The sequence below is a fragment of the Cetorhinus maximus genome, chromosome 6 (assembly GCF_964194155.1).
Source record: "Cetorhinus maximus chromosome 6, sCetMax3.hap1.1, whole genome shotgun sequence".
Classification (NCBI taxonomy): Eukaryota; Metazoa; Chordata; class Chondrichthyes; order Lamniformes; family Cetorhinidae; genus Cetorhinus; species Cetorhinus maximus.
In genome coordinates, this window is record NC_135884.1 from 82167966 (window position 1) to 82191453 (window position 23488).

At 44.3% G+C, this 23488-nt stretch overlaps 1 protein-coding gene across 1 annotated transcript in view; it reads right to left on the reverse strand.

The window, feature by feature from the left end:
- LOC144682291 (hydrocephalus-inducing protein-like) overlaps positions 1 to 23488 on the reverse strand; it is a 524265-nt gene that overhangs the window by 269560 nt on the left and 231217 nt on the right. The window contains exon 9 of the mRNA XM_078544767.1: positions 5551 to 5752. Within this exon, the coding sequence (XP_078400893.1) occupies positions 5551 to 5752 (202 nt within the window). The remainder of the gene's footprint in view (positions 1 to 5550; positions 5753 to 23488) is intronic.

Below are 23488 nucleotides of genomic sequence, written 5' to 3' on the forward strand. Positions count from 1 at the left end.
GGGACATGTTTTCATTATTTTTAAATTCTTCATTTATATTGATAAAAATCTTCAGCTCCCTGAGGCAGTTCTGTACCTCAGGAGGCTTTTACTGCACGCATCCGCGCACATCCGCAAACATCAGCGCTCGTGTTCCTCCCACCCCCACCCCGGCAGCGCTGCAGCATGTGCTTCACGCTGGCTGGCCGTTAATTGGCCAGCCAGCCAGTGTGAGATCCATTTCAGGGCTCAATTGCAGGCAACGGTCGACTGCGCAACCGCTCGCCTGATGAGGGCAAATTTCTGCTCTTGGTTGCAGTAATTAGTGAGTATAAAGTACAGTTTAGATCAACATTATAACTTATGTTTCTCATGCTAACATAATTAATAAACATGTGAAATTATATTGGCACTGTCTGTGATACCAGCAACTCTCTATCAGTCTTCCCTACTAACTCATCCACTTCAGCATTTGTGACAGTAGGTAGCAAATACCCTTCATAAATCATTTAAGGTGTCAGCGGTGACTCAGTGGGTAGCACTCTTGCCTATGTATTCAACCAAAACTCCAGAGATTCGAGCAAATAAACTAGGCCAGAACCTCAGTGCAGTCTTGATCTAGTTTGGCCCTGTTAGAAATGCTATCTTTCAGATAAGACATTTAAATGAGGCCTCATCTGCCCTCTCATGTGCATGCAAAAGATCCCATGGCACTATTTCAAAGAGCATAGTGTCCTGGCCAATATTTATCCCTCATCATTAAAACATAGGTGATATGGTCATTATTACAATGCAGTTTGTGGGATCTTCCTATATACAAATTGGCTACAGTGTTTCCGACATTACACCACTGACTTAAATCAAAATGTGCTTCATTAGCTGTAAAGTGCTTTGGCACATCCTAAGGTTGCAAAAAATGCTAAATAAGCCCAACCTCTTCTACAGACGCACTTTTTCCCCCGACAATAATGTATCCCCTACCTGTCACAACAATTGACTTTACCTGGCATATGGTTTCACAGATATCAGCTCTCCACTCCACATGACATCAAGATACGGTTAAGCACAGTGGATACAGCAGAGGCTAGGGACCCCGACAACATTCTGGCAACAGTGCTGAAAACAAGTGCTCCAAACCTAACCCAGCCAAGCTGTTTCAGTGCTACCAACTATCTTCAGTTGCTTCATTAATGATCTTCCTTCCATCATAAGGTTAGAAGTGAGGATGTTCGCTGATGATTGCACAATGTTTGGCATCATTCGTGACCCCTCAGATACTGAAACAGTCCATGTCCAAATGCAGCAAAACCTGGACAATACCCAGGCTTGGGCTGACAAGTGGCAAGTAACATTCATGTGACACAAGTGCCAGGCAATGACCATCTCCAACAAGAGAGAATCAACAACACTCGAGAAGCTTGACATCATACAGGATAAAAACAACTGCTTGATTGGCACTCAATTTACTACCTCACTCCCTCCAAAACAGCAAATGTTGGCAGCACCTGCAAGATGCACTGCAGCAACCCACCAAGCCTCTATCAACAGCACCTCCCAGACCTCTACCACTGAGAAGGATAAGGAAGACATCGCATTGGAAGTGCAGCAACAAGTTCCCCTCCAAGTCACACACCATCCTGACTTGGAACTATATCACCAAACCTTCAGTGTCGCTGGGTCAAAATCCTGCAACTCGCTTCCTAACAACACTGTGGATGAACCAACACCACATGGGCTGCAGCAGTTCAAAAAGGCGGCTCACCACCACTTTCTCAAGGGCAATTAGGGATGGGAAATAAATGCTAGTTTTCTCGTGATGCCCACATCCTAAGAACGAATATATAAAAACAATCACTGGTACCATCCATGACCAGCAGTCAATTGAACAGGTCTGTTTTCCCTTCTGCTGCTGCAGTCACTTTAAATTTACTTTAAAATTAGTCCAAGTTCAGTCAATTACAGCAAACCAAGACACACCAGTGGGGGTTCAATTGTCTGCTGGCTGTAGGTCTCATGTATCAAGGGCAAATCGAAGTAGCTAATTAAAGCTAGTTAAAACGTCAGATCAGGAGCATTAAATCAATCAGTTAAAGAATGGCTCAATTTCTGGCAATTCTGCTCTTCTTTATGATGATGGCGAATGGCCTGTTTTGATCATGAATCAATTATGCTTCTTGATTGTGCTGATTTGTTGGAGAATTTATATTTGGGCCTATCAGTTTGCATGGTTATGTGAACATGACTTCATATTCACAAATCTGGCAGAGCGCAAGCATATTCTGGGCTCATTTTGCTAATTCACCTAGAGCATAAACTTCATGTCATAATCCATAGAGTGCCCAAAGAATATTCAGATCCCCTTTTTCTTCTTTATTCTTTCATGGTTTGTGGGTATCACTGGCAAAGCCAGCATTTGTTGCCCCTCCCTAATTGCCCTGAATTGAGTGGCTTTCTAGGCCATTTCAGAGAGCAGTTAAGAGTCACCCACATTGTGATGCGTCTGGAGTCGCATGTAGGCCAGATCGGGTAAGGATGGCAGATTTCCTTCCCTGAAAGATGTTGGAGAACCAGATGAATTTCAATATCAATTGATGATAGTTTCATGGTGACCATTACTGAGACTAGCTTTATATTCCAGAGTTATTCATTGAATTTAAAGCTGCCTTGGTGGGGTTAAAAAATTCCTGCCAAAAATTCATAGTGCACACCAATCACATCAGGGCTGCACACACCTACCTGTCACCATCATTTTTGCAGACACGTTTTTGACCCACTGCAGTATACTGCAGTAGAAGTTGTCAAGTTCCTTCTTGAAGGGGGTGAGAATGCCTTTGCTTGATGGTGGCAGCCTTCATATGATGATGGTTTGCGCTGTGGTGGTCAACTCTGCGTTAATTAGAGTTGACCACCACAAAGCTCAGGAGACTGAGAAGGGGAGAAAAGGGCCCTGAGAAAACAGTGGCCAGTGAATTGTGCAGCTTCTCAGCCCAATGTCAGAGACTGCAAGGTCAGAGTGGGACTCCTAAGCCACAGCACGTCATGATTCTGCAGGAACTCACCAAGGTCCCCTTGTCAGCACCTTCCAAATCCACTACCACAGCCACAACCACCTAGAAGGACAAGGGCAGCAGACACATGGATGCACCATCACCTGAAAGTTCCCCTCCAAGCCACTCACCATCCTGACTTGGAAATGTATCGCATTCCTTCACTCTCACTGGGTCAAAATCCTGGAACTTCCTTCCTAACAGCACTGTGGGTGTACTTACACCACATGGATATGCAACAGTTCAAGAAGGCAGTTTATCGCTACCTTCTCAAGGGCAATCAGGGATGGGTAATAAATGGTGGCCCAGCCAGTGACGCCCACATCCCACAAAAATGAATTTTTAAAAATCATGACCTGCTGTGGCTCAGGAGCCCCACCCTGGCCTGGCAGTCTATGTTGTACTTGCTGCAGAGGAAGACAGTGTGCTAAGTAGTTGCACAATTCACTGGCCTGTTTTCTCTGGGCCCCCTTCTCAGCCTCCTGAACTTTTAATTTCTACTTGCCTTTCCAATGACCTTTACTTACATCTTCCGGAAGAAAGCTCTAGAGGGTAGCTACAGAGGGGTTGGTGGGTGAGATTTTAACCTCCAACAATAGGTGGGTAGGATATCCAAACTTTAGAAATCTGAATCCCAAACCATTTCCACCACCTCAATTTTAACAAAGCTGGGACGGGAGAGCGGGCAACCAACTCATTCTCAGGGGGTGGTTTAGCAATTAAAATATTATAATGAGACTGTAGACCTCATAATTAACCACCATCTTAAATTTAATTTTGGAATGCCGAATTTTCCAATTGTTAGAAAACATGGTGGCTAAAGGGAGGTGAAGACTTCTGAGTCCAGGAGGTAAGTCCACTTACCAGCTGAACTCAGTTTACCTGCTTCACCAAACCTCCGCAATCACACAACCCTGCACCTACCACCCTCCCCACCCATCCTCCAATCTTTCTGATTGCCTCCAGGAGATCAGCTGATCCCCACCCACCTAAGCTCTTAAGATTTCACCCCACTCCCCCACACTCCCAATTCCACAAAGCCACCAATCTCCCTCTCCCCTGAGTTTTCTGATCTTCCCTGATCTCCAATCGTTTCACTCACCTTTGATCTATCTAGATCTTAACCTCTGATTTCTCCCTCTGAAGTCATACAGACTCAAAGTGTTAACTCTGTCTCTCTCTCCACAAATGCTGCCAGTTTTTCCAGCATTTCCTGTTTTTATTTCAGATTTCCAGCATCCAGTATTTTGCATTTACTCTGATTTCCCACCTCCTATAGTAACAATAAATGCATAATGAGGTTTGGTTGAAAGCCTAGTCTGCTGAAACAACCATGTCCAAGGGAAAGCATTGCTTGATTGATAGCTCTTTCTTTGAGATCTATTTTGTCAATTGCACAGCGTTTATTTACACAAGACAGAAAGATGTCAAGTGCTTGTAGTTTCTGCTATTGACACTTTAAAGGTTTAGATGATTGACACTTTTATAAGGCTACAGTAAAAGTGGTTTCTTAAAGAAAGTTATGAATGAATGACTGTTTTTAAAGCTTTTCCACAATACCATTGTTACTATGGGGTTCATTGGTTCTGGGTGAATTTGGATTGTATACTGGGTGTATGGGCATGGAAGTGTCATAGGTTGGCATGGAGGGGCCATTGGGGTGGGTGGAGGGGCAAAGGTTAACATGAGGGGCAAGGATAAGATTTTTCAACTTACCTTTCAAAAGGTTCCCTCATCCAGAGTTTGGTTCATGACACCTCAGAGGGGCCATGAACCACAAGTCCTTGAAAAGCTGATCCGACTCCACAAAATTTGCAGAGAGCTAGGGGATGCCTATCTCCACAATGGAGCGGGTCAGGTCAGAAATACAGGGTATGTGGTCGCATGCTGACGAAAACTGGGGGGGGGGGGATCACAGAGAATGAACCTGGGGATCCCAGAATAAGGTCCGCAGAGTCTCCTGGCCTCCACAAAAATCCAGCCAACCAATTGTGAGCCAGGTTTTAGTCAAGACAGAATGTGGTCCTGCTCATCCACAATGAGGTTGCAGATTGCCTTGTTCATGAGCCAGTGAACAGGGTGAAAGCAATAGGGAGAAGGTGGGCTGCCATAGACCTACCAGGCTGAAGATTGGAATTGGTATGGGGACACTTATTGAATCGCTCTGAAAAATTAGCTTCCATCTTTGGCTTCTGAAATACATTACCAAAATGTCCTAGTCACAAGATAAAAACTCTTGGAGGGCCTTATGGGAGCAAGGTCCGCTGATTCCTAATGGGTCACCAAAAGGCTAAGTTATCATGTCTCATCCTTCAATTGGGATCCAAAATGGGATCAGCCCAGTTATGCCTACTTGTCATATATCGCCAACAGTGGTAGATGTGGGAATCATTTGGAAGTCCAGATTGTGATTGAAGCCTCGATTCCTGAAAATGGATCTACTTTCCACTACAGAAATGTCCTTACCAACCTTGGTTCATGAACATTCTATAAATTAAGCAGTCTTAGATATTATTTGACTTACCTGATTTTCTGCTGCTCTTCTTCCTCTGGAGTTGCAAAGGCCTTCCACCGGAAGTGCACTATTACATCACTCCTGTTGCAAATGGATACTACTCTCTGGTTAGCCAACGATATGTAGGTCTTCTCTATCATTACAGAGTTTTTGTCCAGTCTTACATTTACGTCTGTTGCAGCTCCATACAAATTGACAAAGATGTCTTCACCTAAAATGGAACATAATGGAAAGATGTTTTAGCAATTGATGTATTTTGCTTTAAAGGCATAATCCCATTTTCATTTCATTTTGTTGCTGAGCTCCTCTCGACATGCACTCCCTCCTAATTCAACAACCCCCATCCGCTGCAGCCATCTGGTAACTTGCCCAAGTGGCCGTCCTTCACCTGTGAGGCTAGAAACTGAAGGGACGATTTGCCTCTCAGCCCTTAAGTTTTTGCAACTTTGGCAAGGCAGGATTTGAAATTTGCTGAACCTTGTTGTGCACCAACTAGATGCTGCATTTCCAATATTATAATAGTGACTATAGCTCAAAAAAGTACTTTGTTAGCTGTAAAGTGCTTTGGGTACATCCTGAGTATGGGAAAGGCTCTAAACAAATCCAAGTCTTTCCTTCTTTTCTTCAAGGGTTAAGTTAGACAAGGCAAGGCCATTTTTTCCAGAGCAAGTAATTTGCATCTTTACTGTTTTTCATAACCAACAGGTAAAGGGAAATTGATTGTTCTCACCGTACAATTGTCCATTCAGGTATTTTGCATAAATAAACCAGCCATGGGTGAAACAGATGGACACATGGTTGATAAAATTGAACATCAGGATATGTGAGGTTATACATTTTGTTAGGAAGAAAGAGAAGAAACAATACAAGCCAAATGGTACAATTTTAATGCGAATACAAGAAGAGAGAGACCTGGAAGTGTTTGTTCACAAATCAAGTTAACAAAGCACTTAGTATCTGAAATCCTTTATAAGTAGAGGGATAGAGTACAAAAATCAAGAGGTTATGCTAAACTTATATAAAATGGTCCAGCTGGGCTTTATTTGCCCAATTCTGAGCACTACAGTAAAGGTTTGGAAAGAGTACAAAAGAGATTTACCGTAATGATTCCAAGGATGAGGGATTATATTTATGTTGTTGTGAATTCAATTCATTATGTGTGTGTGTTCTAGTAAGTTTGAAGTCTTTGGATATTGTAATTTTTAAGGGACAGGATGTTTCAGTGCTATAACAGTGGCTCCTGTCTGGTAACAAGGGTCGGTCCCACTGTGTGTGTTGATAGGTTCCCCAGGTCAGTTCAAGGGTCAGTGAAGAGCAGTTCAATGGTCAGTCAATTTTAGTCAGAGTCAGGAGCAAGGGAAGAAGCTCCATGCAACAAAAGTGCTGCTGTTAGCTCTGAGGAGCTGGATTGGGGGCTCATTGAAGCCCTTGGAGCCATTTGGTAACTGTGCAGTTGGGACTCAGGAGCCTAGGGAGCCATTGATATCTCAGTGCAGCCAAGAGTTGGGGCTCAAGAAATCCTACATGACTGGGTGTGTACAGAAGCAGGGAGAAGAGGCTCCAGGCAGCAGAGGTGTTGTGGTGAGCAGTCTCCAGGCAGTAAGGCTTGGGAGGAGTCCTGAGGAACAGAGCAAACCCTGGAAGGGAGCAGTCGTTAAGACAGTCTGAATTGGAGCGATTTTTTTGGAGGGAATTCAGAGGTTAGATCTTCTAGAAGGTGAAGACTGGAAATTCCTCAAAAGGTTTTATGTCTTGGGTAAATGAGATTGCTGGCCAACCGAACTCTAACTGCATGCCTTCCTATATTCCCCTTTATAACTGCCTGCAATCAATAACAGGGACTGATGTAAGAACAAACAGTGATGGTTTATTGAGACATAGGGCAGAGCACCAGAGCATCCGTACTCACTTTACCACATCCCTCTCCCTTTACTTAAAAGTACAGCTAACAAGCTTAAAACACTTTAACTATTTACGCAATAACTATTTACAGGTCAAGGCTCTCGGGAAGCTTTCTCGGACCTGTTGAGCGTCTCAGTTCACCAATCTCGACTGGTTTTTCCAAGACCTCTTTTTCAGGGGACCGTTGTCCACTAGGTTCCTCAGCGGAAATTGGCAGGTTTATGTCCCCGACCCCCTCGGGTCCCACAGGCCCCACTGGTGCTTCCCAATCATGTGACCTGCCCTCTACATGCGGCACAAACTCAAGCGTATATGAAGAATGCATTTCTTCTTGTGGGACTGGTGTCCTTTTGTGGAGATGATCCATGTGTTGTCTAATTATTCGGCCATTTACCAATACTTTATAGGAGAGGGGTCCAGTTACTGCACTCACCTCACCTAACAGCCAATTGGGCCCATCTCCAAAGTTCTTCGCGAGGACCGCATCTCCCATCATGAAGGTTCTTTCGCGACCATGACCATCATGCTTGGTCTTCTAAACCTCCTGGCTTTTTTCCACCCTCCCCTCTAAATTAGGCCAGATAAGGGTCAGACGGGTATGGAGACGTCCCTTCATTAGTAGTTCTGCAGGGGCAATGCCGGTCGTTGTGTGTGGCGTGGTCCAATATGAGAACAAGAACCGGGACAATCTTGTGCTGATGGAATCCCCTTCCATCTTTTTCATCCCGGATTTAAAGGTTTAGACTGCCCGCTCAGCCAATGCCGTTTGATGCTGGGTGGTAGGTTGAGGTTTTGATATGAGTAATGCTGTTAAGGGTAATGAACCTGTGAAACTCCCCGCTGGTAAAAGCGATCCCATTGTCGGGCACGAGACTTCCGGCAACCCATCCACTGCAAAACTCTGCCACAAACAGTCAATGGTAGCAGCCGACGTGGGCAGCTGGACTTCAGAGACGTCCACCCATTTAGAATGGGAGTCAATCAGTAAAAGGGACATCGTGCCCAAGAAGGGTCCCATGTAATCAACGTGGAGACGCACCCATGGCCGCCCCGGCCATTCCCATGGGTGCAATCGTGGGGGAGCTTTTGCACCTGCTGGCATTGAGGGCAGCTTTTGATCAGGGTTTCTATATCCAATGGCCACCACAAATAGCTGTTTGCAAGCATCTTCATCCTGCTAATGCCTGTGCAAGCGCTATGTAGCTCGGCTAATAACCGCCTTCGCCCCCTCGGACGCATGACAACCCTTGCTCCCCAGAGTAATACGCCGTCCATGCAGGAGAGTTCATATTTGCAATCAAAATAGGGCTTCATCTCCTTGGATTCAGACCCACCTGACCAACCATTCAAGACTTGCTGAAGGACATTAGACAATAGTGGGTCCCAGCTTGTCCACTCACGGATTTGTCTGGTCTGAACAGGGTAGAAATCCAGAAAATTTAGCACTAAGGCCAGTTCCTGGGGAATCGGGGCCTCCCCATTGTTAGCTGGCAGGGGAAGGTGGCTTAGTGCGTTGGCATGTACGATTTGAGTTCCCGAACAATGAACAAAAGTGTATTCGTAGGCAGCTAATATTAGTGTCCATCTCTGGATGCGAGCCAATGTGATAACTGGTATCGCTTTATCTTCTGCAAATAATCCCAGTAGAGGCTTGTGGTTGGTTATAGTATGGAAATGGCAACCGTGGAGATATTCATGAAACCTCTGGACGCCGAACACAATAGATAAGCCCTCCTTTTCAACCTGGGAATATCGTCTCTTTGCGACACTGAGTGCGCGAGATGTATAACCAATCGGAGCCACCTGCCATCCGATGTGAAAGGACAGCCCCTATTCCATAAGGGGACATGTCACATGTTAAAATTTCTTCTTGGGGTCAAAGTGGACCAAAAAGGCTGACGATCTTAATAATCGCTTCACTTTCAGGAAGGAATCCTGGTGTGGGGCTTGCCAACTCTATTTCTGGTTCTTCTTAAGCAGGCTGTACAATAGGGCCAGCACAGTCAAGAGATTTGGGAGGAATCGGCCTTAGTAGTTTACCATGCCTAAGAAGGCCTTAAGCTCTGTGGTATTTCTCGGGGCAGGTGCCTCGCGAATGGCCTGGACTTTTTCTTCCACAGGATGCAGGCCCTGCGCATCAACCTTATGGCCCAAGTAAACTACCTCCTTAGCTTGGAACAGACACTTCTCTCGTTTTAAACATACCCCTGTTTGTGCGAAACGTTTGAGCACCTCTTCTAGATTTGTTAAGTGTTCATCGTCGGTCAATCCCGTGACCAATACATCATCCAAGTAAATGATAACATGGCGTAATCCTTGGAGCAAGGATTTGTATTAAATCCTTGATGCAAGTTTTTCATAGTTCTTTGGAAAATAGCACACACCGAGGAGACCCCAAAAGGGTAGACGTTTGTATTGATACAATCCTTGGTGCCCATTAATGGTGACGAATTCCCTAGAGTCTTCTTCCAAATCTACCTGCTGGTAGGCATGGCTCATGTCTAATTTCGAATATGTGGTGCCCCCTGCCAACTTCGAATACAATTCCTCAATCTTGGGTATCAGGTGTCTATCGAGTTTGGCCACCTTATTGACAGTTAGCTTATAATCACCACATAAACACACGCTTTGGTCCGGCTTCAGCACAGGTACGATGGGTGCCACCCACTCAGGAAATTGCACTGGTTGTAGGATGTCCAATTTTCCCAGTCTGTCCAATTCGGTTTCAACTTTGTCCCATAGAGAATAATGGTCTGGTCTGGCTCTTATAAACTTGGGAGCTGCATTTGGGTCTATATGGATCCCGGCCTGTAGCCCTCGAATCCTTTCTAACTCATCGTTGAAAATGGAGGCATACTTTTGCAACAATTCCTGCAGGCTTTTCATTGTAATTTGAAAAATTTTGGCCCATTTCAATATAATCTTTTCGAGCCAGTTGCGGCCTATTAAGCTGGGCCTTCTCCAGCTACCATTAATAAGGGCAATCTTGCAGATTGATCTCCATATGTCGCTGAGACTTGACATAACCCTTTCAGTCTTATTTCTTCGCCCATGTATATCCTCAGCTTTGTGTCTGAAACTTCTAACTTCAAAGGGCCTTTACTCAGATAACTAAATGTATGCTCTCCAATGATGGACATCGACACTCCCATATCAACTTCCATCTGAATGGGTTGTCTGTTAACTGTAATGACTACTTGGATTGGCTTGGTTCTACCCACTTTGAGGTTATATAACAAATGGATGTCTGATTCTATTTCTTCTGGCTCTCCCATGTGGCATATTTCATAATTTTTTCTTCTGCCTTTATACAGTTGTTTCAGCCTCTCTCTGCAGTGCAGCCTTATATGGCCATAGCGGTGGCAGAAAAAGCACTCGAATTGTTTGAGTTGCCGTTCACTCACTGGAGGCCTGGATGTATTTCTCTCATTCATTTTGCGGGTTTTCACTGTAGTACCATTGTTTTTCAATGGTCTGGAGCTAGAGAGCGTTTCCCGTCTTTCCGCGGAATCTGAAGTTTTCACGCCTTTTGTTACTGGATAGTCCCACTCAACCAGACAGATGGCGCCATTTTATGTCTCCTTTATAACTTCAGAATTTCTAACAGCACTCTCCATCACTATAGCTAATTCTAATGCCTTATTGAAGTCTAGACTAGGTTCGGCGAGCAAACACCTTTGGATAGTATCATCTCCAATCCTGTATATCAGCCGGTCTCTCAACATATCACTAATTGACATCCCAAATTCGCTATGCTCAGTTAATGCCTTTAAAATAGCCACATAGTCAGCTATTGTCTCCTGTGGAAGCCTGTTCCTTGAATTGAACTTGAAGTGCTGCATAGTAACTGAGAGCTTTGATCTCAGGTGGCTCTGTACAATTTTTATTAACTCGTCACAAGTCTTTGAGTCTGAGGCGCTAGGTAACGTAAGGCTGCGGATCAGCCCATACGTTTTGCTCCCGCATGAGGAATAAAGAATCTCCCTCTTCTTATCCTCTCCCGTGATGTCATTAGCAGTAAAAAAGAGCGCTAGGCATTTGGCATAATGAAGCCAGTCATCTGAAATGAGGTCAAATGGATCGACATGCCCGAACTGCAGCATCCTGAACGACTGCAAGGGGACTGCACTTCCGATAGGCTTTCAAGGAATGACGAATTTAGGTGTTTGGGCTTACCGCGGAGTTGCCCTCTCTCTGGGGTCTCTTGTTGCCTTTCACAGAGTTGCCCTCTCTCTGGGGTCTGTTATAATTTTCTGCCCATAGCCATTTCTCATGTATTTACCAATTTAAATGCATTGCCGCTTTAAGAGCAGTCACCTTTTTTTAAAAACTCTGTCCCTGCAGCTGTCAGCTTTTCTCTACAGGGTTTCGCGCTCTATGAGATTTGGCGGAATCATTGTGATTGCGATTCTGCAGTGGTTTTTTTAAATTTTAAACTACAGCTTTCTGCTCCAATTGCCAGCTGTCGCCTATTTTACAAGAAGTACTGATGCTCTTTCCAATACTTTGCTCACCTGTCTTGTGGACTCACGCTCAGGGGTCTTGCAATGTTTTTATCCTCATTGCCACTTATATGTCTTGGGTAAATGAGTTCGTTGGCCAACCAAATTCTAACTGCACACCTTCCCATATTCCCCACAATAGCTGTTTGCAATCAATAACGGGGAGAGACTGATGTAAGAATAAACAGTGATGGTTTATTGAGACATAGGGCACAGTACCAGATCATACGTGCTCACTCAGAGACTTTCCAGAACTAGACTTACAGTTCCCAGTTGCCTGCGCTGTACAGTGATTCGTCAGCGCTGTTACATGATCAGTACACTTGCATTCTCAGGGTACCTCACTTTACCACAAAAGGGAATTTTAAAGAGGTTGTGTAACTCAGTTAATACTGACATCTGGGTGGGTTTCTGAGAAATCTGTGGGATTTGTCACATCTGCCATTTATTGTGCAGCGTGCTGTGTTTCACCACAATTTGCCTGTTAATTCACATGAACCTCAAGTTGATTCTGAAGGTTAGGGTATAAGATATATCTTGTAAAATGTTTTTAAATTTGCATAGTAATTTTTGTTTTTTGTTTATTCAAAACCCGTGAAATCTTGTGGCTTTATTCCAAAGGTAAGTGCCTTTGATCTCAACCTTTAACTACTTTAAACAAAACGTTACTGGTCTATAACCGGACCTCCCCTCACATCCCGAGGTCTGGCTGAGGATCGTAACAATGTGGACAGACGGCAGGGGTTGTTATCCTTGGAGCAGAGGAGGCTGAGGAGATTTGATGGAGATCTTTAACATGAAAGGTTTAGATAGAGTAAACAAAGAGAAGCCATTTCCAGTTGTCGATGGGTTGATAACCAGTGGACACAGATTTAAGGTGATTGGCAAAAGAATGTGATGAAAAATTTTTTACGCAATGAGTGGTTAGGATTTGGAATGCACTGCCTGATAGGATAGTGGAAACAGATTCAGTAGTGGCTTTCAGAAAGAAACTTGGATAAATAATTGAAGGTAAAAAGATTGCAGGGCTATGGAATGGAATGGGGGAGTAGGACTAACTGGATTGGTGTTTGAAAGAGTTGGTGTAGGCTTGATGAGCTAATACACTGTACCATTCTACAATTCTGTTCATCTAAGATCTGTTCCTTGTCTCAAAAGAGAGTGCTTATTCAGTCAGCCACCCTCAAAAATAAGAGAATTCATGTGGCATCTTGTGCCCTATTACGCTACCTGTTAACAAAAAAAACCACAAAGCCAAGAGAATATCTGGTGCAGGAACGCAGAGGGCAGCAGTTCATGTCTGTCAAGAGGTAACAATGGCTTGCATAATACCTAAGCATGTGGGATAAGAAGTGGAAAAGATGTAATCTCTGAAGGAATAAAGTGTACCATTTTTTAGGTTAAAGGCTCAAGATTGCCTCCACTTTTACTGTTCGCCCGTGGCAAGCCCATATAAAACCTTATAGTTCTTTCAATCTTATGCTTCATCAGGAAACGATATACACAGTATACAACTGATTGCCTTGTTAGACTTACATCTTCAAGGGCTTCACAGATCAAACCATTGCAATATAAAACATCGACATGATCAATAGAGATTTACCAGCACACAGGCTGTTGTGAAAATTCAGCGCTTGTTTCCAACTGTGCCTGTGCTTTTTCAACTTGTGCCTCAAGTCTACAGAATAAATGCCATGAATGTGTGCTCTCAGCACACAGACTTGTCTGCTGTGACTGTGCATCGGGAAATTGCTTGTTCTCTGGCCACATTTTCATCCATTAAGATTAATGGACAGGATATCCCATGATACTACTCCAACAAAAACAAGATGTTTTTCCAGAGTCCAGGCTATAGTCATCACAAACAGGTTAATTAGTCATTCATATAAAAGCATACAGTGGTTGCTGGAAATCTGAAATAAAAGCAGGAAATGCTGAAAATACTCAGCATCTGTGGAGGGAGAAACAGAGTTAACATTTCAGGTCAGTGACCTTTCAGTTCTGATAAAAGGTCATAGAACTATAGAAAGGTTAGGGCGCAGAAAGAGGCCATTCAGCCCATTGTGTCTGCACTGGCCAAAAAAGAGAACAAAGAAAATAGCCGCTCATTTTAATCCCACTTTCCAGTACCTGGTCCATAGCCTTGCAGGTTACAGCACTTCAGATGCAAATCCAGGTACCTTTTAAATGAGTTGAGTGTTTCAGCCTCAATCACCAACTTAGGCAGTGAATTCCAGACGCCCACCAGCCTCTGTGTGAAAAAGTTCTTCCTCATGTCCCCTCTAATCCTTCTACCAATCACCTTAAATCTATGCCTCTTGGTAATTGACCCCTCAGCTCATTGGCTTTGTTTACTACACTCCTTGCATTTACATATATGCCTTTTAATACTGCCAAATTCCTGTGCTGTACACTTTTTAACCTGTGCTGCTTCTGTCTTTCAAAGTCACTCACTAATTCTCCATCTCCCGTTCCCTGCTCTGAATTTTTATATAAACGACATAGATGACTATGTGGGGGGTAGGATTAGTAAGTTTGCGGATGACACAAAGATTGGCCGGGTGGTTAACAGTGAGGTTGAGTGTCTTGAGCTACAGGAAGATATAGGCGGGATGGTCAAATGGGCAGATAAGTGGCAGATGGAATTCAACCCTGAAACATGTGAGGTGATACACTTTGGAAGGAGTAATTTGACAAGGAAGTATTCAATGAACGGCATGACACTAGGAAGTTCTGAGGAACAAAGGGACCTTGGCGTGTGTGTCCATAGATCTCTGAAGACAGAGGGGCACATTATTCGGATGGTGGAAAAGGCATATGAGACACTTGCCTTTATCAATCAAGGCATAGATTACAAAAGTAGAGAGGTCATGTTGGAGTTGTATAGAACCTCAGTGAGGCCACAGCTGGAGTACCGTGTGCAGTTCTGGTCGCCACATTATAGGAAGGGTGTGATTGCACTGGAGAGGGTGCAGAGGAGATTCACCAGGATGTTGCCTGGAATGAAACATTTCAGTTATGAAGAGAGGTTGGATAGACTTGGGTTGTTTTCGTTAGAGCAAAGAAGACTGAGGGGCGACCTGATCGAGGTGTACAAGATTATGAGGGGCATGGACAGAGTGGATAGGGAGCAGCTGTTCCCCTTAGTTGAAGGGTCAGTCACAAGGGGCATAAGTTCAAGGTTAGGGGCAGGAGGTTTAGGGGGGATGTGAGGAAAAACTTGTTTACCCAGAGTGATGGCGGTCTGGAATGCACTGCCTGGGAGGGTGGTGGAGGTGGGTTGCCTCACATCCTTTAAAAAGTGACTGGATGAGCACTTGGCACGTCATAACATTCAAGGCTATGGGCCAAGTGCTGATAAATGGATTAGGTAGGTAGGTCAGGTGTTTCTCACATGTCAGTGCAGACTCGATTGGCCAAAGGGCCTCTTCTGCACTGTGATTCTGTGAATCTGTGTGCATCTGTAAATTTGCCCTCAGGTTCCCATCCATCCTGCCAATCTAGTTTAAATACCCTGCCCAACAGCACTAGCAAATCTCCCTGCAAGGATATTCATCCAAGTCCTGTTCAGGTGTAGATCGTCTGACTTGTACAGGTCCCACCTTCCCCGAAACCGGTCCCAGAAATCTGATGCCCTCCCTCCTATACCAGCTTTCCAGCCGCATAGAAACATTAACCCTCTCCACTGATGCTGCCAGACCTGCTGGGTGTTTCCAGCATTTTCTGTTCTTATAATTGGTCATTCATTTCATTTGATGTTTGTGTGATTTGGCTGTAATATTTTCATAACTAGTAATGACTAGGGCCAAGATTTTACCAGGCAGGATTGGTCCTGCTCACCAACTGGAAAATTGTGGACAGCCCCACATCTGCTGGCATTGGAACCCATGACCATACTGCACAATCCTCAGTTAATTGCCAGCAGTTATGGTTTCCACCTCACCAGGAGAAGATGTCCCGCCCCAAGAGCTGCCAGCCAGTCAAAGGGCCAACAACTCTCCAGTCTCAGCAGTGTCAGCAGAAGCGGTGGCCACTGCTAGGACTGCAGAAGGTCCCAGGGCAGCAACCATCAAGTAGGCCCAAAGAGCAGGTAAATGGAGTTGGGGATCGCTGAGCCAATCAGGCAGGCCTCAGCAAGGGAAAAGAAGGATCGATCATGAGGTCAGGAGGGTGGGTCTTCCAATGGAGGGAGCATTTACTGCTGTGGGGGAGGGGGGCCCTCTGTGGGCCACAGAGTGCCCCCAACTCTGAGCCTATAGGGAGGATGACAGGTTTTACTGGGCAGTCTCCCCAGGTGGTGAGATTCCCATCTGTTGCTGAAATAATACTACCGGTGGCAGGAAGAGACCCTTAAGTGGCCATTAAAGGACATTTAAGGGTCTCAATGGCCTCAGGGCAGGCAGGCCACCTACCCTGCCGCTGATAAAATGCCAGCAAAGGCGGGAAGATGATGGGCACTGGAACCTCCCCTTCCCACTCCATCCCAGCCTATTTCATACCTCTTCCCCCACCTCCCGGCCTGACCCTAACCCTAGATGCTCTCAGGGTGTGGTAAAACACTACACATATGCAAATTCTTTGCCTTCTGATGCAGTCAAACACATCTCAGTGAGCTTGAAGAGGTAGCATCAATTGAAACAGAGTGAGGGGGAACAGTGGTGTAGGAGAAGGAAAAATGGATTTGCATTCTTGAGGCCGTGCCATCCAAGAAAAGCTCAATGCCCTGTTGAGCTCCTGTCTACAGAGAAAGTGACAAATGCATTGCCCCTACAAAAAGGCCTCAGTCACTTGTTAAATGTAACTGGATAGCTGACTGACTTGGAATATATTGACAATATCTTGGAAAGCACAAAAGTTTAAAATGAAGTGTTAACATTCACCCATAGAATGAGCAGCCAAGGTGATAGACGTTGTCTGCAGTTCACCTCCAGTAAACAGCACAGCTATGTTATAACCTATTTTGTGAAATGGAGGCACTAAAGACAAGCCTGGCTGTGATGTGTTCATGAAGGACCATCTGGAAGTGTGGGACTTGAGTTAAGGATTGGTACATACCTGCCATTCTCATTCCCTCAAAAAGAGAATTCTTTCCTCAAAACTACTGTAACCTCTAAAAGAATTCCCATCACAATAACTGATCACTTTATTGCTAGCAGGAAAATAGCAGCAAAAGAACATATTAGGTAACGGAATGATAAACAGTTGGAATGCAAATAAACCAAGTACATCATAAACAGTAACTAATGCACCAAGGAAAATGCAGTTGAAAATATTTAATAAATTCACCAATCCCACATTTCCAACAGAGTTACACTCAAAGGAGACAAAGGTCAAAGAGCTGACATGAAGGTGCTACCTCAGATCTGCTGTCCTCTGAGCCAGGAGGACAAGACCAATAAATTTATCCTAACATAATAAGCCAAGAATAACCAAACTTGCCAACTAATAATGAAAACCACAAGATTTCCTTAATTTTACTCCTAAAGGTCAGGCCAGCCAAATACTTACATGGGTGAGCTATACTATGGCAGGAGAAATTTCACAAAACATTTTGATTCCAGCAGGGAATTAAGTTTCACTTATTGGCAAATTAAGGCTTATAATGATCAGCTGCATAGCATCCAAAAAGCTTAAAAACGTCCTCACCATAAAATGTTGCTGGCATGCAACAGACCAGACACGCTGATCTCATACCCAATACTACTGTCCACACTGCCAATCTTTGAATTTATTCAGGGCATCACCAAATAAAACAATGGAATTCTTCATTCTTGGTGTTAATGGAGTCAATGGTGTTAATATATGAACCTGTTTAGAGATAGTCACATTCCTAGTGGGGTATAGGACCCAAATCAATTCCCTTCATTAACACTGTTGCAATTAACTTGTGAAATAACATTAGGAAATGCCTTGTCTTCTTGAAATGTTAAAGTATGCTAATATGCAGAGAGGAGATGAAGCTCAATAAATTTTACAAGGCCCTAAATCGCCAGTAAGGTCTCACATCAGCCAGTACATATTGTATGATTTTCACTCAACAGAAATCAATGGATAGAAATGCAGTAGGGCAATGGACCAACACTTGCTGGATATGCAGTAGTTGCATTCAAGGATCCAACAATGGCACAGAGCTTCACAAAATTTACACTATTATTTCCAATTGCTCAACCATTAAGGAAATTATATTTTATAGATTTTGGTCTTGGCAAATGTGAGATGCTAACGCTGTCTGTCAGATTATTCATTAGTATGTCCTAGAAAAACTTTGTACAGTGTATTTGATCTAGAATGCTGAAACCTGTCTTTGGAATAACAGAAGACTGGATACGAATTGGGATTTTTCTTCAGGAGATTAGTTTCCTTCTTCCCGCTGACCATTTCCAGCTGAGGTGACCAAAGAGATTCCTTTAGGATCACAAAGTTAAAGGATTCAGATGTTAAGAGGCTCGCATAAAAGAACTACGTTATTGCGTTGGAAAAGTTTTAAGCAGTTCATAAGTCAATAGTTGTACTACTTAATTTTGAACTAAATTTCTCTACTAGTTTTAGCCTAAAAGATAGTGTGCTATTTACTCCGTTTTGAAGTAGACAACAGAATGTAGTATCCTGGGAAAAAGCCATGGTAAAGGACAATTGGCTATGTGAGATATCATCCTATTCTAGTCATGCATAAAGCTTTAAATTTGTTAGAGGAGATTTGGGTCAGTTTACAAAAACTGCTGATTTTGCTTAAGATTTAGGAAAGAGTCCAAATTAGAACAGATGGGTTTATCTAAAGTTAAGTTCCCTTATGAAATAAAGAATTTATCGAGGTTTGGCAAAACATTTGTTTCTATCCAAAGAGAAAGCTACAGCTCTGTGCATATTGCCAAGCAATCAATGTCCTTAAGGCGTAATTATACTTTTCAATGACCTCTCCTGAAATCCTGAGAAAGTCCTTTGGAAACAGTCTGTGGATAGGTAAATTTTGCCTCTCATCCTCCTTCACGTTCACTTGAGATGAAACATGACATGTATCACACCAGCCAGACATCTGGCTCCATATTAGAATTTAGAGATTAATTGTTTTTTTCTTTTAAATTGTTCAGTCCTTAGAAACTGGCTCATCAGGCCAACTTGACAGGATTAAAATTTATAAATACAATGTGGCAAGTCAACAAAGATACAAAATTGAAATAGATAATTTGATGCAATTAGAGAATTCAAGAGGAGACACAACTTGTTCAACAACAACACCTTCTATTTATGTAGCACCTTTGATGTAATGAAACGTCCTTAAGGCGCTTCACAGGAGCATTATAAAACAAACTATGACACTGAGCCAAATAAGGAGATATTAGGTCAGATGACCAAAAGTTTGGGTTTTAAGAAGTGCCATAAAGGAGGTAAGCGAGGTAGAGAGGTGAAGAGGTGTAGAGAGGGAACTCCAAAGCTTGGGTATTAGTCAACTGAAGGCACAGCCACCAATGGTGGAGCAATTATAATTGGGAATGCACAAGAGTCCAAAATTAGAGATGCACTGATACATTGGAAGGTTGTGGGGTTGGAGGAGATTAACAAGATAGGGAAGCAAAGGGAAGGCCATAAAGGGATTTGAGAACAAAGTTGAAAATTTTAAAATCATGACATTCAACCAGGAACCAATGCAGGTCAGTGAGCACAGAGGTGATAGGGAAATGGGACTTGGTGCAAGTTAACGTATGGGCAGGAGAGTTTTGGATAACCTCAAGTTTATGGTGGGTATAATGTGCAAGACCATCCAGGAGTGTATTGAAGTAGTCAAGTTAAGGTAATGAAGGCATGAATGAGGGGTTCCGAGCAGATGAATTGAAACAGACACGAAATTGAGCAATGTTATGGAGGTAAAAATAGACAGTCTTAGTGATGGTACAAATATGAGGTCAAAAGCTCATCTCAGGATCAAATGTGACACCAAGGTTGCAAACAGACTGGCTTAATCTCAGGCTGGTGCCAGAGAGAAGGATGGAGTTGGTAGCTTGGGAATGGAGTTTGGAGCAGGGACCAAAAACAATAGCTTCAAGTCTTCCCAATATCCAATTGGAGGAAATTTCTCCTCATCCAGTACTAGATGTCGGATAAGCAGTCTGATCATTTACCAATGGTGGAGGAGTTGAGAGAAGTGGTGGTGAGATAGAGCAGGGTGTTGTCAGGATACATGTGAAAACTAATGCTGTTGCCAAGGGGCAGCATATAGATGAGAACTAGGTGGGGGCCAAGGATAGATTTGTGGGGGGCACCAGGGGTAACAGAGCGGGAGCAGTAAGAGAAGCCATTGCAAGTCATTCTCCAGCTACGATTTGATAGACAAGAATGAAACCATGTGAGAGTAGTCCCACCCAGCTGGACGACAGTGGAGAGACTTTGGAGAAGAATGGTGTGGTCACTGTCTCAAAGGCTGCAGACATTTGAGAAGGACAAGGAGGGAAAGTTTACCTTTGTCACAGTAACATAGGATGTCACTTGTAACTTTGACAAGAGCCTTTGCAGTACTTTGGCAGGGTGGTAACCTAATTGGAGGGATTCAAGCATTGAGTTCCAAGAAAGATGGGAATGGATTTGAGAGGTGACAAAGTGTGCAAGGACTTTGGAGAGGAAAGGGAGGTTTGAAATGAGACAGTAGTTTGCAAAAACTGAGTGGTCAAAGTTTTTTTTTGAGGATAGGGATGATTACAGCAGATTTAAGGGAGAGAGTGACAACATCTGGAGAGAGGGAACCATTTACAATATTGGTTAACATGGGGGCCAGGAGGGAGTATGAGATGATAAGCTTAGTGGGAGTAGAATTGAGGAACAGGAGGTGAGTCTCAAGGACAAGACGAGTTCAGAGAGGGCAAGAGGGGAGATAGGAAAGAAACTAGAGAAAGATGAGAATTCAGGGCTGGGGCAAGGAGGAGCATTAAAGGAAGTTTGGCCAGTTGGGCTAGCGGAAGGGATGTACATGGCAGAAGCAGCTCATCGGATTATCTCAACCTTAGTGACAAAAAAAAATCCATGAGCAGTCAGGGCAGAATTCAGCAGAATTTTGGTCTTCTGGTATAGAATAGGTAGAATGTGAGTGGATTTATATTAACAAATCCCAGTAAAATTGAAGGATGGTGGTGGGAAGTTGGGAGAGAAATACTCCTCATTTGCACGAGTCAGACGAGCTGCCAGCACTAATTTAAGGTAGCTTGCCAGATTATGGACTGGGAAATCAGGTCCAGCTGTTGGTTTCTTAAGTGCCTGTAGCATTTTAAAGGGAAAGTGTATTCTTCCTTAGCCCAAACAGGGGCAACATTTTCAAGCTGCGGGAAGATATCTAGGGATAAGAAGAATTCCAGCAGGGACCCAAAATTTCCTGATTCAGGTGTGGAAATGCCGTTTGACTAGGTTTGTGAGAGGTCAGATGTTCACTTCCTGTCAGACTGTTGGCATGTTGCAAGGCAAGTTAAAGAATGGGCTTGGTAAGAGGCAGCACAGTGTGTCTATAAACCAACGTGACATATTTCACCGTACTTCCTGTCACTCCTGGTCAAAAATCAATCACCACCTTCACAACTATTTCTCCCTCTTGGCCAAAATATCTCTTTCCTCCTGCCACCTACCAACATGCACACCTTGGCAAACTGGTTTATACATGGCAAGGATTGGATGCCCTGGTTGTCAATGGAATTCCCAAGCCTGGTTGTGAAGAAGACACTGAGACTAGGGCCGGGATTTTCTGCTTCCGTTCGTGGTGGGCATCAGGAACATCACTTCAATATTTTTGCATCTCATTATAATCTTTGCCAGAATTATCCCCAACACTGGATCATCCAGGCACGTCAGCGTGCAATTAAAACGATGTGTTTCACAACGGTATATAAGCGACGTGTACCTGGCGATCTGCACTTCGCTCCCCAATCAGAGGTTTGTTCACTTACCTTGCATCGTGCAGAGCTCACAGGAATCAGCACCAGGCTTCGCAGGCAGCACCACATCACTATCAGGGGGTTGTCACAGGAAGTATCTACCTACCAGACCAGCGGTAAAGTGGGTGTGGTTTTTTATGAGCTGCCAGGCTAGGCCTGTACTGGAAGGGGGCAAGTGGCCTAAGGCAGGGGAAGGGGCTGCAGGGCAGAGGCTGCACTGGGGATGGGGAGGGTTGCATTCAGACACATGACTGCAAGGGGAGGGTGCCAGGGTGACGGTATAAGTGGCCTCAAGATGGAGATGGGTGAGGTCCACACGGGCCATAGAAGCATGACGGGATCAAGGAATACTAGAATGAGGAGGTCTGTAAGGGAGGGAAACCTGAACATGAAGCTCCTCCTGAACAATTGGAGGGGTTTCCATACTCTCACAGGGAGGGTCCAAGCTGGTATGGCAGTGAGAGTTCTGCACCACCATCTTCCGACCTGCAGCGATGGCACAGTACAAATTTAAAATGAAGAGAAGCTCTGCTGGTGAGGGCTCTGTGGGCAGATTGGGGGGCAGCTGCATGCAGAGGGGAGTGGGGGGGCTGCTGATTAAACTGGCACCCAAACGAACTGTGCACTCCTAAATGAGAAGAGAGGCACAGCTGAGACATGTTAGAAACCTTTCAATCACAGTGCAGGGAATCAGGAAAGTGAAGCAATGATGTCCATTCACATGAGACTAATCCCAGAGTTGCATTAATCGATCTCCTTGTTTTAACCCCATGTTTGCAGTGTGGAAATTCCCCAGAGTCGTAACGAGCTCTAGAGCAATTGAGAGAATGGACAAGATCCAGAAACCTGTGAGAAAGTTGGTGCTGGATGGTTCACTGAAAAGAAGCCTCAGGCCCCCCCTCAAATAATCTCATTTCGGGAATAAACATTTACCCTCATGTTTATGCCCAAGAGTGCAGTATTAGAGTGCAGTGAATGAAGCTCCCAGCACCAGGGCTGAAAACAGCACATCCAAGCGCCAGGCCAAAGCAATCTCATAGCAATCAGTCATGTTGGAGTGGGAGGGTTGGGGGGTGGTGGGCCTTGATACACGCTCTGCACTGACCATCATTTCAGGGCCAAGTGCTCTCCCACACGGGAACAAAGCCCTTGAATCCACATTCATTGACAAGTCATTGAGAGAAAGAGGACCTTTGGAGACTAATGCTGGCACTTGTATGCTTCTCATTAATACTGCATAAAGGAGGCCATAAGGAAGATGCAGATTGGATTTATTGCTGCCTGCATTATCGCTTACAGGCAGGAGGGAAGAAGGAGAAGATTGCGATGGAGGCACCTGGGTCACCAAAGGGAGGAGCAATACCCTCAAGACTATGGGCCAGCAGGCCCCCCTCCGGACGCATAGGATGAGACTCACAGAGATGTTGTGCGTGTGTGGCCAGGATATACAGAATTCATGTTTTATCTACAGACGAGCGAGAACCAGTCTCGCCGATGGCTCTACACGTCCAGGGATTTGGTGACTCACATTTGCCACATTCTCCAGGAATTGGTGCCACAGGTACCGGGAGGGCATCCATTGCTGTTGGTGGTGAAAGTAACAGCCGCTCTGAACTTCTACATCAGTGGCTC